This window comes from Nematostella vectensis, chromosome 14, assembly GCF_932526225.1.
Source record: "Nematostella vectensis chromosome 14, jaNemVect1.1, whole genome shotgun sequence".
Classification (NCBI taxonomy): domain Eukaryota; kingdom Metazoa; phylum Cnidaria; class Anthozoa; order Actiniaria; family Edwardsiidae; genus Nematostella; species Nematostella vectensis.
Window position 1 is genome coordinate 9,930,137 of NC_064047.1, and position 16,792 is coordinate 9,946,928.

Here is a 16,792-nt window from a genome sequence, read left to right on the forward strand (position 1 = left end):
GCCCAGAGAACCCTGGAAATAGTCTGTTAATGTGCCCAGAGAACCCTGTAAATAGTCTGTCAATGTGCCCAGAGAACCCTGTAAATAGTCTGTTAATGTGCCCAGAGAACCCTGTAAATAGTCTGTTAATGTGCCCAGAGAACCCTGTAAATAGTCTGTTAATGTGCCCAGAGAACCCTGGAAATAGTCTGTTAATGTGCCCAGAGAACCCTGGAAATAGTCTGTTAATGTGCCCAGAGAACCCTGGAAATAGTCTGTTAATGTGCCCAGAGAACCCTGGAAATAGTCTGTTAATGTGCCCAGAGAACCCTGGAAATAGTCTGTAAATAGTCTGAAATTAGTCTGTAAATCTACGGGACGATTATTAAACATCAGTTCATACATAAATAAAAGTATAGATATTATATATAATACTGTTTTTCATGTTTGTCGTTGTGGATCTGACAAGCAAAGAAAGTGGTCTTTTACTGTCTTCTTGAAAGTGGGAATGGAGGTCGTCAGCCGTATTGCGGTAGCTTATACCAGAGTTTTGCCCCCTTATAACAGAAGGATTGTTAACCGAAATTGGTACGTGAATTTGGAATAGCCAGCTTATTATTCATATCCCTTATGGCGTATTTAGACTGTTTATATTCAGATATTGTCCGAAGGTAGTCGGGCGTGATATCGTTTAGTATTTTAAACATTGTTATTAGGCATGGTCAGATTTTTATCAAGAAAATCCCCCCCCCCCCCCGGAAATATTAGGTCAACTTTATCGGATTCCGTACGTCCCCAAGAAAAATCCTAGGTACGGACCTGGATTACAGTACCCCTACCTAAGCCAACTACTTCGGGTATGCATTATCTTCCGTTTTCGTGAAAGTTCAGCTGATGGCTACTCTCCTGCGCAGAGCTTTCTGTGTCGCTTGTTTACTTTGCACGCAGAAGGGTAACTGATGACTCAATCTATAAAAAATGCTTTCAGCGCTCCAAGGGAATTCAACGGGTTTTTTTTTTAAAGAATATTGTACCTTATTACACTTGATTTTCGCGGCGTCAAATTTCGCGATTTTGAGATGGCGATATTTCGCGATTTTCCTATTTTTGTAAAAGCAGATCAATTTATTTTCGCGATTTCGCGATTTGGGGATAAAAAAATCAAGCAGAAAAAAAAGTGGAATTAAAATGTGTTGTAATAATCAAAACTGAAACAATATGTAACAAAAAGATGCATGGGCTAAATTTAGTTTCATAAAAATCAATAAATACAAGTCCAACTCAACCCCTTTACGTTACTATATGTACATTAGATGACTATATAGACAAGGTGTTTCCATAAAGCTTATTAAACGGCCAATATTCCCCCAAAGGCTTCTTGTGTACTCACTGAATTTTTGCGCATCCTAATTTTCGCGACACTTAATTTTCGCGTCACTTTATTTTCGCGAATCTTAAAGTGACGCGAAAATTAAGTGTAATAAGGTAGAAACATAACTTTTTTCCGAGGTAGAAGTGACGGCCCATACAGTAGAAAGGGTAAAACAGAGGAAACGAATATAACAACTACGCACGAACAGGGTCTGGATTTGTTGCTAGTCCTAGCAAAAAAATTTTTTTTACCTTTTTAGGGGGGGGGGGGTGCGATCATTCTTTTGATAACATAGCTAGCAAGGTTAGATAGCTATTTAATAATTCGACCATTAAAATGCTAATTCTCTCTTTTGGTAAACGTGAAATGACAGCGCCTTTTTCCTTCAGTCGCCCAAAAGCCCTTTTTATAGAGAACTCGAGGGGAAGGGGTCTGAGTCCTCTCTTGCATTGCGAATGGGGGCGTGCCATGTGTCAATTATCTATTCATTCGTAACGCAATCTCAATATCGGCATCAACTCGAGCTTATTCGACTGTGTCTCTGGCTTTACGTCAAGCAGAGTCCGTATAAAGCTATTATTTCCCAAGTATCCAAGGAAAACCTTAAAACAAGCAAGTTTATCATGTCGAAAAAGCCGGTAGGTTTTGAATTGTGGTGATATGTTGTGATATTCTTTTTTAAATCGATCGATAACATTGAAATAAGCTAGAGAAACGACTGCTTTCAATGGAATAATATTAGCGTATTTAGCCTGTCGAGATAGTAAAGCCACTGCAAAAGGAACTTTAATAAAGTAATCTAATAGTTTTGAGTATTCAAACGACGCGAGATATGATATAGATGTAAGTCTAGCACCAAATACACGAAACTGAAATACAAAATACAAAACAAAGCCTTCTCACTCAAGAAGGCCTAACCAAATTTCATCATTCGGATTGTTTTGATTGTCGAGAGAGTCGGGTTGAGAGTCTAAAATAAAGAGGTGAAAAATGTATTTGTTGATGGGAAGAGTTCAATTTTTTCTATTTGTTCTATTTTTGGAATTTCAAAAAGCAAAGTCAAGCCTTTTAATGATATTTCAACGAAGCTGCATGCGGTAATCACGAAGTCAAGGAGTGGGTCAGAATTCATGCATTATTAATATTTTGACGAAGCCTTTCAAAAGTTCTCTAAAACTTTTTAACCTTGGTGGTGTTTACGGTTTACTGAAAATACTGAACATATTATTAATTATCTGTGTGGGAGACTCCTCTTCTTTTATAACCATTAAGATATTAGTTCAAATCATAAAGTTTTAGAACACAGATATTGCCAAGAAATCCATTACCAGTAAATTCATTTATTATTCATTTGGAGTTTGGAACGGTTGAATCCCTCTACTCGGATAGGGCATTGAACCCGTTTTGGGGCACGTAAATAGTACCATCTTCACTTTTAGTGCCATCACCATGGACTATAGGGCAACTTTACTCACTTTGAGTAAACAACTTTACTCAAAGTCTTGTCTAATGCTTGTTTTTGCCGAATAAACTTCTTATTCCTATTTCAGAAGAAGAACAAAGATCCGATGGGGGTCGAGTTACTCATTTGCAAGGCGGCGGTTACATAGCGCGACATCTGAAAGGTCGTAAACGCGTAGAGACAGCAGCTCACTGTAGGAGCGAAACCAACAAAAACATCCATTTGAAGTAGGGATTGTAGTTTATTCGGCACTAGCAAACATTAGCATTAGACATCACTTTCAAGTAAAGTTGTCCTAAAGCCCTGTTTTTATCATCTTCGTATATCCTATACTAAGTGATCGACCTATCTTTTAGGGTATAAAATTCTTACCAACTGCTATCTTTTAGGGGGAGTTTTAGGAAATTTTCGATTTTGCTATCTTTTAGGGGTTTTCACGCCCGGGGAGGAGGATTTTTTTCCGATTCTCTTATCTTTCACGCTAAATGGTGGCCTAACCGCTCGAAACGTATTTTACGTCTTTTATTTTATTTTAAAGCACAATTCAACTGATCGGTTATCGGCTATCCCTTAGATTAAAAATTGATTTTACTGTCGAGCACCCCCGTTGACCGACACAAAGAACGATTTATGTGATAGAACAATTGCCTAGGTTTGACGATCATTAGCAATACTAGCGCTTGAAAACGACTATTTTTTTTCCATACAAAGTTGATTGTTTTATTTTAGTTTGTATGCATTTTGTTATAAATACGTAGGTGGAGCTTAGGCTAACTATTTTAAGAAATATCATGGGTATTGTCTTTTAGTGGCCAATGGATCGCGCTAAGGTCGTAAGGATGTGGATTGAGGGGAAGACTAGTTGCAATTTCGGAGGAGATACTGCGGACGATTTCCAGAACACGCTCAAGAGCGGAGTCGTACTTTGCAAGTAAGTGTCACTACCATATGCGTGTCAGAACACGCTCAAGAGCGGAGTAGTACTTTGCAAGTAAGTGTCACGACCATATGCGTGTCAGAACACGCTCAAGAGTGGAGTCGTACTTTGCAAGTAAGTGTCACTACCATATATATGCGTGTCAGAACACGCTCAAGAGTGAGGTCGTACTTTGCAAGTAAGTGTCACTACCATATGCGTGTCAGAACACGCTCAAGAGCGGAGTAGTACTTTGCAAGTAAGTGTCACTACCATATGCGTGTCAGAACACGCTCAAGAGCGGAGTCGTACTTTGCAAGTAAGTGTCACTACCATATATATGCGTGTCAGAACACGCTCAAGAGCGGAGTAGTACTTTGCAAGTAAGTGTCACGACCATATATATGCGTGTCAGAACACGCTAAAGAGTGGAGTCGTACTTTGCAAGTAAGTGTCACTACCATATGCGTGTCAGAACACGCTCAAGAGCGGAGTCGTACTTTGCAAGTAAGTGTCACTACCATATATATGCGTGTCAGAACACGCTCAAGAGCGGAGTCGCACTTTGCAAGTAAGTGTCACTACCATATATATGCGTGTCAGAACACGCTCAAGAGCGGAGTAGTACTTTGCAAGTAAGTGTCACTACCATATATATGCGTGTCAGAACACACTCAAGAGCGGAGTCGTACTTCGCAAGTAAGTGTCACTACCATATATATGCGTGTCAGAACACGCTCAAGAGCGGAGTAGTACTTTGCAAGTAAGTGTCACGACCATATATATGCGTGTCAGAACACGCTCAAGAGTGGAGTCGTACTTTGCAAGTAAGTGTCACTACCATATATATGCGTGTCAGAACACGCTCAAGAGCGGAGTAGTACTTTGCAAGTTTCACTACCATATATATGCGTGTCAGAACACGCTCAAGAGCGGAGTAGTACTTTGCAAGTTTCACTACAATATATATGCGTGTCAGAACACGCTCAAGAGCGGAGTAGTACTTTGCAAGTAAGTGTCACTACCATATATATGCGTGTCAGAACACGCTCAAGAGCGGAGTCGTACTTTGCAAGTAAGTGTCACTACCATATGCGTGTCAGAACGCGCTCAAGAGTGGAGTCGTACTTTGCATAAGTGTCACTACCATATATATGCATGTCAGAACACGCTCAAGAGCGGAGTAGTACTTTGCAAGTAAGTGTCACTACCAGATATATGCGTGTCAGAACACGCTCAAGAGCGGAGTAGTACTTTGCAAGTAAGTGTCACTACCATATATATGCGTGTCAGAACACGCTCAAGAGCGGAGTAGTACTTTGCAAGTAAGTGTCACTACCATATGCGTGTCAGAACACGCTCAAGAGCGGAGTCGTACTTTGCAAGTTTCACTACAATATATATGCGTGTCAGAACACGCTCAAGAGCGGAGTAGTACTTTGCAAGTTTTACTACAATATATATGCGTGTCAGAACACGCTCAAGAGCGGAGTAGTACTTTGCAAGTAAGTGTCACTACCATATATATGCGTGTCAGAACACGCTCAAGAGCGGAGTCGTACTTTGCAAGTAAGTGTCACTACCATATGCGTGTCAGAACGCGCTCAAGAGCGGAGTAGTACTTTGCAAGTTTCACTACAATATATATGCGTGTCAGAACACGCTCAAGAGTGGAGTCGTACTTTGCAAGTAAGTGTCACTACCATATATATGCGTGTCAGAACACGCTCAAGAGCGGAGTAGTACTTTGCAAGTTTCACTACAATATATATGCGTGTCAGAACACGCTCAAGAGTGGAGTCGTACTTTGCAAGTAAGTGTCACTACCATATATATGCGTGTCAGAACACGCTCAAGAGCGGAGTAGTACTTTGCAAGTTTCACTACCATATATATGCGTGTCAGAACACGCTCAAGAGCGGAGTCGTACTTTGCAAGTTTCACTACCATATATATGCGTGTCAGAACACGTTCAAGAGCGGAGTCGCACTTTGCAAGTAAGTGTCACTACCATATGCGTGTCAGAACACGCTCAAGAGTGGAGTCGTACTTTGCAAGTAAGTGTCACTACCATATGTATGCGTGTCAGAACACGTTCAAGAGCGGAGTAGTACTTTGCAAGTAAGTGTCACTACCATATATATGCGTGTCAGAACACGTTCAAGAGCGGAGTCGTACTTTGCAAGTAAGTGTCACTACCATATATATGCGTGTCAGAACACGCTCAAGAGCGGAGTCGTACTTTGCAAGTAAGTGTCACTACCATATATATGCGTGTCAGAACACGTTCAAGAGCGGAGTCGCACTTTGCAAGTAAGTGTCACTACAATATATATGCGTGTCAGAACACGTTCAAGAGCGGAGTCGTACTTTGCAAGTAAGTGTCACTACAATATATATGCGTGTCAAAACACGCTCAAGAGCGGAGTAGTACTTTGCAAGTAAGTGTCACTACCATATATATGCGTGTCAGAACACGCTCAAGAGCGGAGTAGTACTTTGCAAGTAAGTGTCACGACCATATATATGCGTGTCAAAACACGCTCAAGAGCGGAGTCGTACTTTGCATGTAAGTGTCACTACCATATATATGCGTGTCAGAACACGCTCAAGAGCGGAGTCGTACTTTGCAAGTGTCACTACCATATATATGCGTGTCAAAACACGCTCAAGAGCGGAGTCGTACTTTGCAAGCAAGTGTCACTACCATATATATGCGTGTCAAAACACGCTCAAGAGCGGAGTCGTACTTTGCAAGCAAGTGTCACTACCATATATATGCGTGTCAGAACACGCTCAAGAGCGGAGTAGTACTTTGCAAGTAAGTGTCACTACCATATATATGCGTGTCAGAACACGCTCAAGAGCGGAGTAGTACTTTGCAAGTAAGTGTCACTACCATATGCGTGTCAGAACACGTTCAAGAGCGGAGTCGTACTTTGCAAGTAAGTGTCACTACAATATATATGCGTGTCAAAACACGCTCAAGAGCGGAGTAGTACTTTGCAAGTAAGTGTCACTACCATATATATGCGTGTCAGAACACGCTCAAGAGCGGAGTAGTACTTTGCAAGTAAGTGTCACTACCATATATATGCGTGTCAGAACACGCTCAAGAGCGGAACCGTACTTTGAAAGTGTCACTACCATATATATGCGTGTCAGAACACGCTCAAGAGCGGAACCGTACTTAACTTTACTGCCATATGCGAGTCAGAACATGGTCAAGAGCGGAACCGTGGCGTCAGAACACGCTCAGGAACAGAGAAACATAAAAAATCATCTAAAAATCATCTAATGTTATCATGTTACAGACTGGCAAATGCTATACAGCCTGGGGCCATCAAGAAAATTAATAACGCCAAGATGAACTTTATGATGGTGAGTGACTTATTAAAATTTCGTGAAAGGGAGGGGTTATAAAATTATCTCTGAAATCAATGAACATGCAATAGTTCGTCCCTTTTCTAATACTGTTATACTGATTTCAGATGGAGAATATCGAGAATTTTTGTAATTTCGTCCAGACCAAAGGAGTCGCATCGCAATATCAATTCGTGACAATCGACTTGTTCGAGGGGAAGAACATGCATCAGGTATCTCCGGAAGACAAGGACTTCCGTTTAGAAGGGAATTGATCGCGCCCAATATGCTAACAGTCAGCTTGGTTGAAGAGTATAATAAAGCCCTGTTTAAACTGCGCCAACACCGGTCAGCATTGCTGGCGAATTCTTGCTCGACTGACCACAAGACAAAGGAAATGTCAGAAAGTCCATTTCCTATTTTGACATTTCCTTTGTCCTATAGTCAGTCAAGCGAAAATTTGCCAGCAATGCTGGCAGGTGCTAGCGCAGTTTGCACGGGGCTTAGAATTATTTCTTTGAGCTTGAAAAATCGAAAACATGTGGAATATAACGAAATTGCCATCCATTTTTTTAAAATTTATATGGCATTTGAACAGTAGATAAAATATTGTGATATGAGTCACAAAGCGAGCTGGGTAAATGGATTAAAAATACGGGCTAATGCTGAGCTTCGGTTTGTTCAACAACCCGCGTTTAAGGTGAAGGAGGAAGCTGACCAGAATCCCACATGGAAAGAATGAAAAAGTTTCAACCCTTAGTCTGGGCCGGGGGAAACTTTCAATGATCAATATATATTACACTTACCCTTTAAACGTGTTAACGTTTCTATATTCTTTACAGGTGCTTATTACTCTAAATGATTTGAAAAATCAGGTATGTTCAGGCCCGGACACATGATTTTTTGCGAAATCTGAAAAAGTGGACCTAATTTTTCCTAAGTTCTCTGATAAAAATCCGACCACCCGCGAAAAAAAAAAAATTATGCCTTTGCAGTATCTCCACGGGACGTTTATTGTCGGATTTGACTACATACCAGAGTGATCTAGCTTATGCATTATAGTTTTGTCTACAAATAGCACACTCTATTGAGAACCGAAAGTGGACCTTCGGCCGTTGTGTGTGTGGGGGGGGGGTGCGTTCGCATCCCCTGGGTACGGGCCTGATATTTCTCTCATGCTCATTTTCCCAAAGAAAAAAGCTACCCACCTTTAAAAAATATTTACAACTGATTATCATTTTTTTTTTATCATTTGTAGACGGAGAAGCTCTGATGCCATGCAGTTCCTTGTTGCTTGCCCTATCTCACGAAATTCCGAACGTTCCAAGCACTTGGCTAAACCATCCACACAGCCTGGACTGACAGTGCTGAAGAACGCAAGACTAGTTCCAGTATCGCGCGGTTAAACCAGCCTTTTTGTTTTGAAATGGCGGCGTTTTACCGGCGAACTTTCACATTTTGGCGAATGCTAAGAAAACTAGACCAAAGATAAGGCTATAATTCTCTTTATGACTCCCTCATTATCACACAAATCTGTCATCTTTTGTACAGTATGGTTTTAATGCTGTACAGTTAGTGAAAACAGCAACTGAAGTCATCTTTTCGTACTTTTACTCGAACGATTCAACACTTCGATTGTGTTTGTTTTCGCAAGAGCACTCGCATGCGTTATTCAGCACTGTCACCTGGACTATCCTTTACATTTGTACTATGAAGAATTCATTGGGGCAATAAAAATATCCACAAAATACGTTGTATGTTTTTTTTATTGTGTACAATTGTAGCTATTATTAAAGACAAACTGGCAGATATTGGCTATTGGTATAAGATGGAAGCTAACTTTATCAATCAGGTATTGACGATAAAAAACATCGACAATGTCATCAGTGAAACAGTCCATGATACAATCACGGCTTAAGAAAAGCAAAGCTAGTTAAATAATGAATAAAAAGTCAGTTATTCAACTCCAAGTGTAAATAAACATAACTTGAACTGTCCTGTGAACCTCAGCTATTCTCTGGTCGCCAGTCTCTCTTGATTGGAGGCAGGAGGTTTGGCTTGCGTAAAGGATTAAAGCGCGTAATATCCCGGCTAGCCTCCCCATAGTGATGAGGCATCTCGTGGAAATTCCTCGGCGCGATGGGATCGTTATAGGCTCCAAAGCCTAACATGTTATCTGTGCTGCATCCGACATGAACTCCGCGGTGCTCGATGTCTCTGTGCTTGGAGCCTGCTTGGGAAATCGGTCTTTCGTTGTAAAAAGGGACAAAAGAAGGAACAAGCTCTTGATCTCTGTGATGCCTCTTGCGCTTTTTCTTAGCCTTGGTCGCTTTCCTGCTTGGTTTCTTCTGCGGTTTCGTCGGAGAATCTCGGTACACGCCAAAGCCTCTGTAGTCCTCGTTGTCCGTATTTTCAGAGTCTACGGGCGAACACGAGACCGTGCCGTCTGGGCTGTAGTGTCTTGCTTTGCGCATCTTAACGCGCTCTTGGACTAGAGCCGGAAAGGATGTTCCACCCTGGAGTTCGTCTGGCGCCGATGGTGACATGACGCGGTGTCGACGATGGCTCTTTTTGTGCTCCCTCTTGGGTTTTGCATAATCTCGATCTTCCCCTTGATGTGTGTTCCTGGGATACATAATGTAGTCTATGTTTTTTTACCGCAAGAACGTTTGGTGCGTTCTTCTTAGGGCAAAGCGTATGCAGCAAAATGCTGATTGTGACGAGTTTTAGCGCGAGCGCGGGAAAAGCAAACAAAATTTGAGCGCGCAAGATACCGCACGGGTAGACCCCGTCTCCACATATCCGATGCTTTTAAAAGGGCAACCTTTTTGATACGGAAACGGGTATCGTCGAGTTGAAAACGATACCCTTTTAGTGCTGTTTGGATAAGCGCAACTTTTCGAAAACGATGACGTGATTCACTTTGCGCGCGCGACGTTAAATAGTGGAAAGAATATTGAACCACGACAGTTATTCATAGGTCATGGCAAAGTGGTTCTATAGCTACGAACCAACTTTTTATACACCCCCCCCCCCCAACCCGGCTTGAAGGTCCGCTCAGAGTTAACAAAAATATATAACGTTTGGCTGGAGATATACCATGCACATCAATATGTCTTTAAAATGATTATAAAATTATTTTAGATAATTATCTTTATTATTATCGCTATATGTTAAAAAGTACCCTATTAATAAAATTTTAAATACAAGATAGATTGTGTAATAAGGGGAGGAGAGGGGTATACCGAAAATTTGGTGTGCTGAAATGAAAAAACGAACCACCCCGCTCAAAATCCTGGCTACGTGCCTGTTTCTGCCACTTCCTGTCTAGTCCTTGGACCTTACTTGCGCCTGTGTGAGCTTTGATGACGGAAATCAAAATTTGCTATCTAGAGTAGACCTGTACGAGTTATTTGAGTTGATTTCTATTGATATTTCTTGCCTAGCTCTTGGGCCTTGCTTGCGCCTGTGTGAGCTTTACAGAAATCTAAATTTTCTTTCTATACCTGTACAAGATATTTGAGTTGTTTTCTACGGCTATTTTTCGCCTAGCTCTTGGGCATTGCTTGCGCATGTGTGAGCTTTACAGGATCTAAATTTTCTTTCTATACCTGTACAAGTTATTTGAGTTGTTTTCTACTGCCATTTTTTGCCAAGCATTGCTTGCGCCTGTGAGAGCTTTAATGACAGAAATCAAAATTTGCTATCTAGAGTAGACCTGTACGAGTTATTTGAGTTGATTTGTACTGTTATTTCCTGTCTAGTCCTTGGGCATTGCTTAAAGCCGCATTGTCACCAGTTTACTTCCGGTCGATTACGTAACAATCTCCGATGATTTTTAACGGAAAACGCGAAAAATATTTCAAAATATTGAAAGCAGTGTGTATATTGCAAGTTTCTTCGAGGATGTGATTGATCATTTAGAGCGGATGGCATGTTAAATATCTCGGATTCTAATAGATTCTTTTGTCTTTTAACGGTTGAGGTTTCCGTCGGACAATGCGGCTTTTATGCCTAAAAAAAGACTATTTACACCTGTAGAGTTTTTTTTAGTTTATTTCTACTGCCATTTCTTGCCTAGCTCTTGGGCCTTACTCGCGGCGGATGTCACAGCATCGATAAATGCTGCACGCACCCCTCCCCTCTCAAGCTGATAGATGCCATCGATAGTTGTGCCGCCAGGTGAGCACGTCTCGTCTTTTAGCTGACAAGTAAAAAGTGATTTTGAGTTTGTTGTAATTTTGGTCTACCTGTGGACGGTGAGGAGGCTCAATCCAGTCCCCTAGGGTCAAAGCACAGGAAACCCCAAACACAAACCCAACTGACTAAGAATAGCTATATCAAGGCGGATGGATGATATTAAAAATTCAATAATATCTGAAATTTGCAATGCGCAATTAATACATTTAAATATGAGCAAATGCGGTTAGGGATGTCCAGAGCATAGCTAATTAGAAAAAAACCCCCTCAATATTCAAAGCAGCATTGTCACCAGTTTACTTCCGGAGGGCCGACGGAAGCCTCAACAGACAAGAGACAAAAGGATCTATTAGAATCCGCGCTATTAACAGGCCATCCGCACTAAATTATCAGTGATATCCTCAAAGAAACTTCCAATAGAAACACTGCTTTTACAATTTCAAAATATTTTTCATGATTTCCATTAAAAATTATCGGAGATTGTTATCGACCGGAAGTAAGCTGGTGACAATGCGGCTATAATCCAGTTTATCCCTGTAACAGGTTACCCTTTAGAGTTTTCTATTCCTTCGTTAAGCAGTTACCGGTAACATGCCGATTTTTTTCGGTTTTATCTGTTTATGTGATGTTACAAAAGTATCACTGCATAGCTGTCAACTCTCACGCATTAGGCGGGAGTCTCAAGATTTTAAACCTTTTCTCAAGGCTAATTTTCTTGAAAATATCCATACATTTACTGTATTCTCCCGCATTAAATATCTTTGTACTTCTGATACATTCACTGTACTTTATCAAGCTTTTTCCTAAAACGAGGTTGACAGCTATGTCACTGAAAAATGCTAGGTAATATGCCTTTCCAGCTATAAGCATGGACACGCACTCACTATGGAAACCTAACTCAACTACCATCATGCAGCTCATGCTTTATTTGGTGCAAGCTTATAAAGGTGCGCTCTGCATTCTGGGAGTTGAGGTACATTTCTATTGTAATGTGCGGGCAAGCTTATAGCTGGAATGGCATATTACAGGCATTTTTGATGGCTTCCTCATTCAGGAACTATTGAAACTTGCATAATAATGTTCTCACCTGAGCAGGGTGCTTCCCAGACTCTTTAACATAAGTTGCAGCTCCAAGAACAGCTTGCGTTGCAAACTGATTGGCCAGTACCCTTGGTAGCCCCGCCTTGACGGCACCATCAGCCATGGCTTCTATGACGACATAGACAAAGGCTGACCCGCTACCAGCAACACCGCACACAGTGTCGATCAGTGGCTCTTTGACTTCAGCAACAAAACCTGAAAACTTCTGACTTAGAATTTGTCTAGCTGTTTGTGTGTGTATAATAGTGTTTTATGAGGAACAATTTGCATCTGTGGCATAGCAAGGGTCACATCACAAAACCATGCATTTTGAACGACAACTAAGAGTCCTTCTTTATTTCAGCTAAAGGCCCCAAAGGCAAAGCGGTGTGTTGGGTGATTCAAAATAACAATTGTGACACCGAATATGTATGTACATGGCATGGCATTCACTTTGAGTGAGTGAGCAGCCGGGGGAGATTTTAGGATAGGAAAGGGGGATAGACCTTTTATCAATTTTTCTTATCTTAGTACTTGCCTTAGCGAGATTTCATTAAATACCCTAAAAAGATTAACTTCTCCGAGGTGGGGTGGGGGGAATCCACAATAAAAGGCTGTTAAGAAATGGGTTGTTCAGGTAGGAAGGGGGGTTGGGGCACAAAAATGTTTTTTTTTTTTTAACACTGAAGGGGAGTGTCGTGAGTCCACATTACCCCAACCCCCCCCTCAGGGTTTTAAATTAAAACTCCCTTAGAAATGCTTAACTCCTCAATCCAGGCTTACTACATTAGAGACTATCTAACCAAGGGAGCTGGGCAGAATGTGTTCCTATTTAATGCACAATTTATATATAGATATATATATATATACGCTACGATTCCCAACTTTTAGACATTATTAAAAATTTACTAAACGTTTCGGCCTTTCGGCCTTCTTCAGTATAAAATAAGTTAAAAAGCTAAAAAATACAATGGGCCAAAAACTACATCCTTATATACTTACAACTTGTGAATTCTTTAAATATACTTTACTTAAATTACATCATTTTAATGGCGATTACAAATTGTTGATAAAGCTATGTGTTATTGAAATGAATTCGATTCTTCGACTTATACTCCCTGCGTTTGTTTAGACCATGGGGAGCCAAAGTAAATAATTGCATCATCCAGTACGAGTACAGTATATATATATATATATATATTTATTTATTTTTACGAGAATAAACCACTTTGTTTTGCAACACCTCATGTGTGTTTCTTTAGTATAGTTTGGGAAGTTATCAGTTGCGCTGTTGGGGGTGTGGGGCTCTCACATTATGGAGTGGATTATGTTGTCAACAGGGTCTTTATTCGTTTCATCAGTTACAGACCGCCCGAAGATATCGGATATGTTATGCACAAAGTGCATCAGCGTTTATTTTCATAATAATATCAAGCACACGTTAAATAGGAATTCGTTCTGCTGTGCTCCCTCGATCTAACCAGGCTATGTCTACAGATTGTAAATCCCACTGCTGAAGGACACTGGCCTCCAGTTCCATTTTCAGTGACAATGATCACACACTAACACTTGTAATTGTAAACAGACAAGTAAAAACAGTTGAATATAAAGAGCATGAGAGTTTTTTATATAGCACTATACAAAAACTACATTGGCATTTTTATAATTTTTTTGTACCTGTTGTAGATATAAGTTGATGTACAAGATCAGCATCCTCCCTTGTAGCCTTTTCACCACATGAGAACGCTGCAGCACCTTGCTTCACCGAGCAAGGTAGATTTGGCATCAGTCTTATCACCCTCTCAAGACCGTAATGCTGCACCGAAAATACCATTTATCAGACACATGAAAATGGATCAGCCTCTACAGCTGAATTTGTAGAGCATATATGCCAAGAATTCAAAATTTCTGGCTTGTTTGGGAAAGTAGCATGTAGATAGTTTGTCTGACCACATGCCATCCCCAAAAGAGACTAGGGTTTCAGATTTTAAGAATGCCAGTATAATAAGATGGGTTACCCTACAGCCAAATTTGTACCAAATCAAAGTTCTTCCCTCATTTATAGGGAGAAGCATGGAGTCAGTTTGATTAATTTCACACTATTCCCAATGCTATATCCTGACTTGGTGACACATGCCCATGTAGTAATAAGAAGCTGGACAGGCCTGTACCCAGGATTTTTATTGGGGGTTACAAAATCCAAAAAAGTGGACCTAGTTTTTACGGGGAGTGGGGAGGGGGAGGGAGGGAGTTCTCTGGTAAAAAATTGGCCACTCCTGGAAAAAAAAAAACGTTTTTTTTTTTATGCCTTTGCAGTATCTCCACCGGACATTTTGTGTCAGATTTGGCTACATATTAGAGTGATCTATCCTATGCTTTATAGTTTTGTCTACAAATAGCACGTCTATTGAGAACCGAAAGTGGACCTTCGGCCGTTGTGTTTGTGTTTGCACCCCCCCCCCAGGGTACTGTTGGAGTAATTAGAAGCTATTGTACTACTACTGGATAACAGACGATCGACCCTACCTTAGAAAATGAACTAAGTGGGATTCCAGCTGCAACAGAAACTACAAGATGGCGTTCTGTAATCAATTTATCAATTTCTTTCATTACTGTTGGTACAAGGTGTGGTTTAACAGCGATAAAAAGGACAGCAGAGTGAGCAACAACGTCTGAATTTTTTAATGTCGTTTTGCATCCTATTTCCTGCAATGAAGAAAAACACACTATATACTCATGATACTTCCTAGAGCGAGGTTGAAAGCTATGCAATACACAACAGTGCTCCAAAATATTCTATATAAAATATTAAGGCTCTTTCGTCTCACTTTGTAGAATACTGTACCAGTGAATAAACATAGGCAAGCGGCGTAGGATCAGTGGGAAAGTTGAGACTCTTTTTTTCTTTTATCCCTCTCTAAATTACGCACCTTCCAATGGGTCAATGTCCTTTCTGTGAGCGCGCTTGCAATGATGTTTTCAGACTTCACCATTTTTGATGAGATGAACCCTTTCGCCAAAGCGATTGCCATATTTCCTCCCCCTATAAATCCCACGTGTAATGAAGACTTATGTTCGTCCGCCATCTTTGAAATACTTCCACCACAGGAAACCCGCGGCCGAAAAAGAAATAATCTAGGGAGAAAAAAACTACAAGGACTGATGCAAGGGAACGCGTCAACGCGAGTAAGAATTTAGCCACAATAACCTGCTAAGAAAGTGGAGGGGAAGGAATTGGCTGTAAAAAGGAACATATGCGCCTAACAATATATTGCACCATGAAAGACAATGAAAAAATATAGGGTAAATACAGGTTGGAATTGCATAAATAAAAATTTGGTTTAATACGTATCCTGGATTGTGGACCAGACCTGGGACTTTCTTTGCGCTCGACTTCCTGGCCAGAATGTCGACCAGAATGTCTGGCCAGAATGTTGAGTGCAAAGAGAGTCCCATGTCTGGACTTGAGGCCCCCCCTAATATCCTCACGCCTCCCTCCCCCCTCCCCCATGATAATAAATGACAGACAGTCAGACATCGTTTATTGGAGTCTTATACAAAATAGTACATGGACAGAAGTCCCAATAAATTGATAATAAGTATTAAACTAAGTTATTTCTTATGCAGAAGCATTCATGAATATACCTAGCAATAACTTTTTATGTTGCTGTTTTTTTACCCAGGTAATATATAAGATAGTGAAAAACCTATATTATTGTCATTTTGTTGAATTCTACCTTTTGCCTCAATATGCTCTATAAGTTCCTTTCTTTTTCCCTGGAAAGTCGGACATATTGTTAGAAAATGCTGTTCATCCCCAATCCCTGCCTCGCATAATTCACATATCCTCTCATCTGGAGGTATGTAGGGTCTCTTATAGCACTCTTTTTCTATTTCTCGCTAGCCTCATCACTTAATTAAATATATATATATATATATCTTGGTTTGTAGGAAAAAAACACGCGAACTACCGTTTCATCTCTACAAGCCTGTTTCTTGGTTGCCCACTCATCAGGAGATTTATCTCCCCCTGGCAACCACGAAACAGGCTTGTAGAGATGAAACGGTAGTTCGTGTGTTTTTTTCCTACAAACCAAGATATATCCCGCTCTACACCTATGTATTGAGCACTGTTATATGAACGCCTGCACTCACGCATTATATATATATATATATATATATATATATATATACAGAATGTTGGAAAGACTCAGGAGTCTTGAAAGCTTTATATGATTGGCGGTTGAGGGGGTGCATCCGCTAGACTAATGCTTGTACTGCTACTATTTTCTTAATCAACAAAGCTACATTAATTGCAGTTTTCTTAATAACTTTTTTATATAGATAGCAGAGAATGATACTTTATAGCATCATGGGAATTTGCAGCTAAACAAATTTTTCTAAATTATGATAATTTTAG

At 40.5% G+C, this 16,792-nt stretch overlaps 2 protein-coding genes across 4 annotated transcripts; one reads left to right on the forward strand and one right to left on the reverse strand.

The window, feature by feature from the left end:
• Positions 1–1,832: 1,832 nt before the first annotated feature.
• LOC5510311 (myophilin) lies at positions 1,833–8,840 on the forward strand. Of its 3 annotated transcripts, XM_032379479.2 has the most exons (6): positions 1,833–1,989; positions 3,623–3,744; positions 7,044–7,110; positions 7,221–7,325; positions 7,935–7,967; positions 8,351–8,840. In XM_032379479.2, the coding sequence occupies exons 1-6, from the start codon at positions 1,975–1,977 to the stop codon at positions 8,363–8,365; spliced, it is 357 nt and encodes a 118-aa protein (XP_032235370.2). In that variant the 5' UTR covers positions 1,833–1,974; the 3' UTR covers positions 8,366–8,840. The 3 variants fall into 3 exon arrangements, with proteins under 3 accessions (XP_032235370.2, XP_048577955.1, XP_048577954.1); XM_048721998.1 differs by lacking the exons at positions 1,833–1,989; positions 3,623–3,744 and adding an exon at positions 6,241–6,362; XM_048721997.1 differs by lacking the exons at positions 1,833–1,989; positions 3,623–3,744 and adding an exon at positions 6,369–6,486.
• A 2,290-nt stretch (positions 8,841–11,130) lies between these two features.
• LOC5510310 (pyrroline-5-carboxylate reductase 3) lies at positions 11,131–15,494 on the reverse strand. The gene is made up of 5 exons (XM_032379497.2): positions 15,303–15,494; positions 14,899–15,078; positions 14,050–14,188; positions 12,380–12,588; positions 11,131–11,296 (listed from the first exon to the last, which is right to left on the reverse strand). The coding sequence occupies exons 1-5, from the start codon at positions 15,456–15,458 to the stop codon at positions 11,153–11,155; spliced, it is 828 nt and encodes a 275-aa protein (XP_032235388.1). The 5' UTR covers positions 15,459–15,494; the 3' UTR covers positions 11,131–11,152.
• Between the last annotated feature and the right edge of the window lie 1,298 nt (positions 15,495–16,792).

What these genes read in the sequence shown, in the direction of transcription:
- LOC5510311 (XM_032379479.2), top strand. An exon ending in CCAAGATGAACTTTATGATG is followed by an intron (nt 7,111 to 7,220) that starts GTGAGTGACTTA and finishes TACTGATTTCAG; the next exon opens with ATGGAGAATATCGAGAATTT. An exon ending in AGGGGAAGAACATGCATCAG is followed by an intron (nt 7,326 to 7,934) that starts GTATCTCCGGAA and finishes TATTCTTTACAG; the next exon opens with GTGCTTATTACTCTAAATGA.
- LOC5510310 (XM_032379497.2), bottom strand. Translation starts at nt 15,458, where the DNA reads ATGGCGGACGAACATAAGTCTTCATTACACGTGGGATTTATAGGGGGA. An exon ending in CACTTAGTTCATTTTCTAAG is followed by an intron (nt 14,189 to 14,898) that starts GTAGGGTCGATC and finishes TTTTCGGTGCAG; the next exon opens with CATTACGGTCTTGAGAGGGT. An exon ending in CTGGGAAGCACCCTGCTCAG is followed by an intron (nt 11,297 to 12,379) that starts GTGAGAACATTA and finishes TTTACTTGTCAG; the next exon opens with CTAAAAGACGAGACGTGCTC.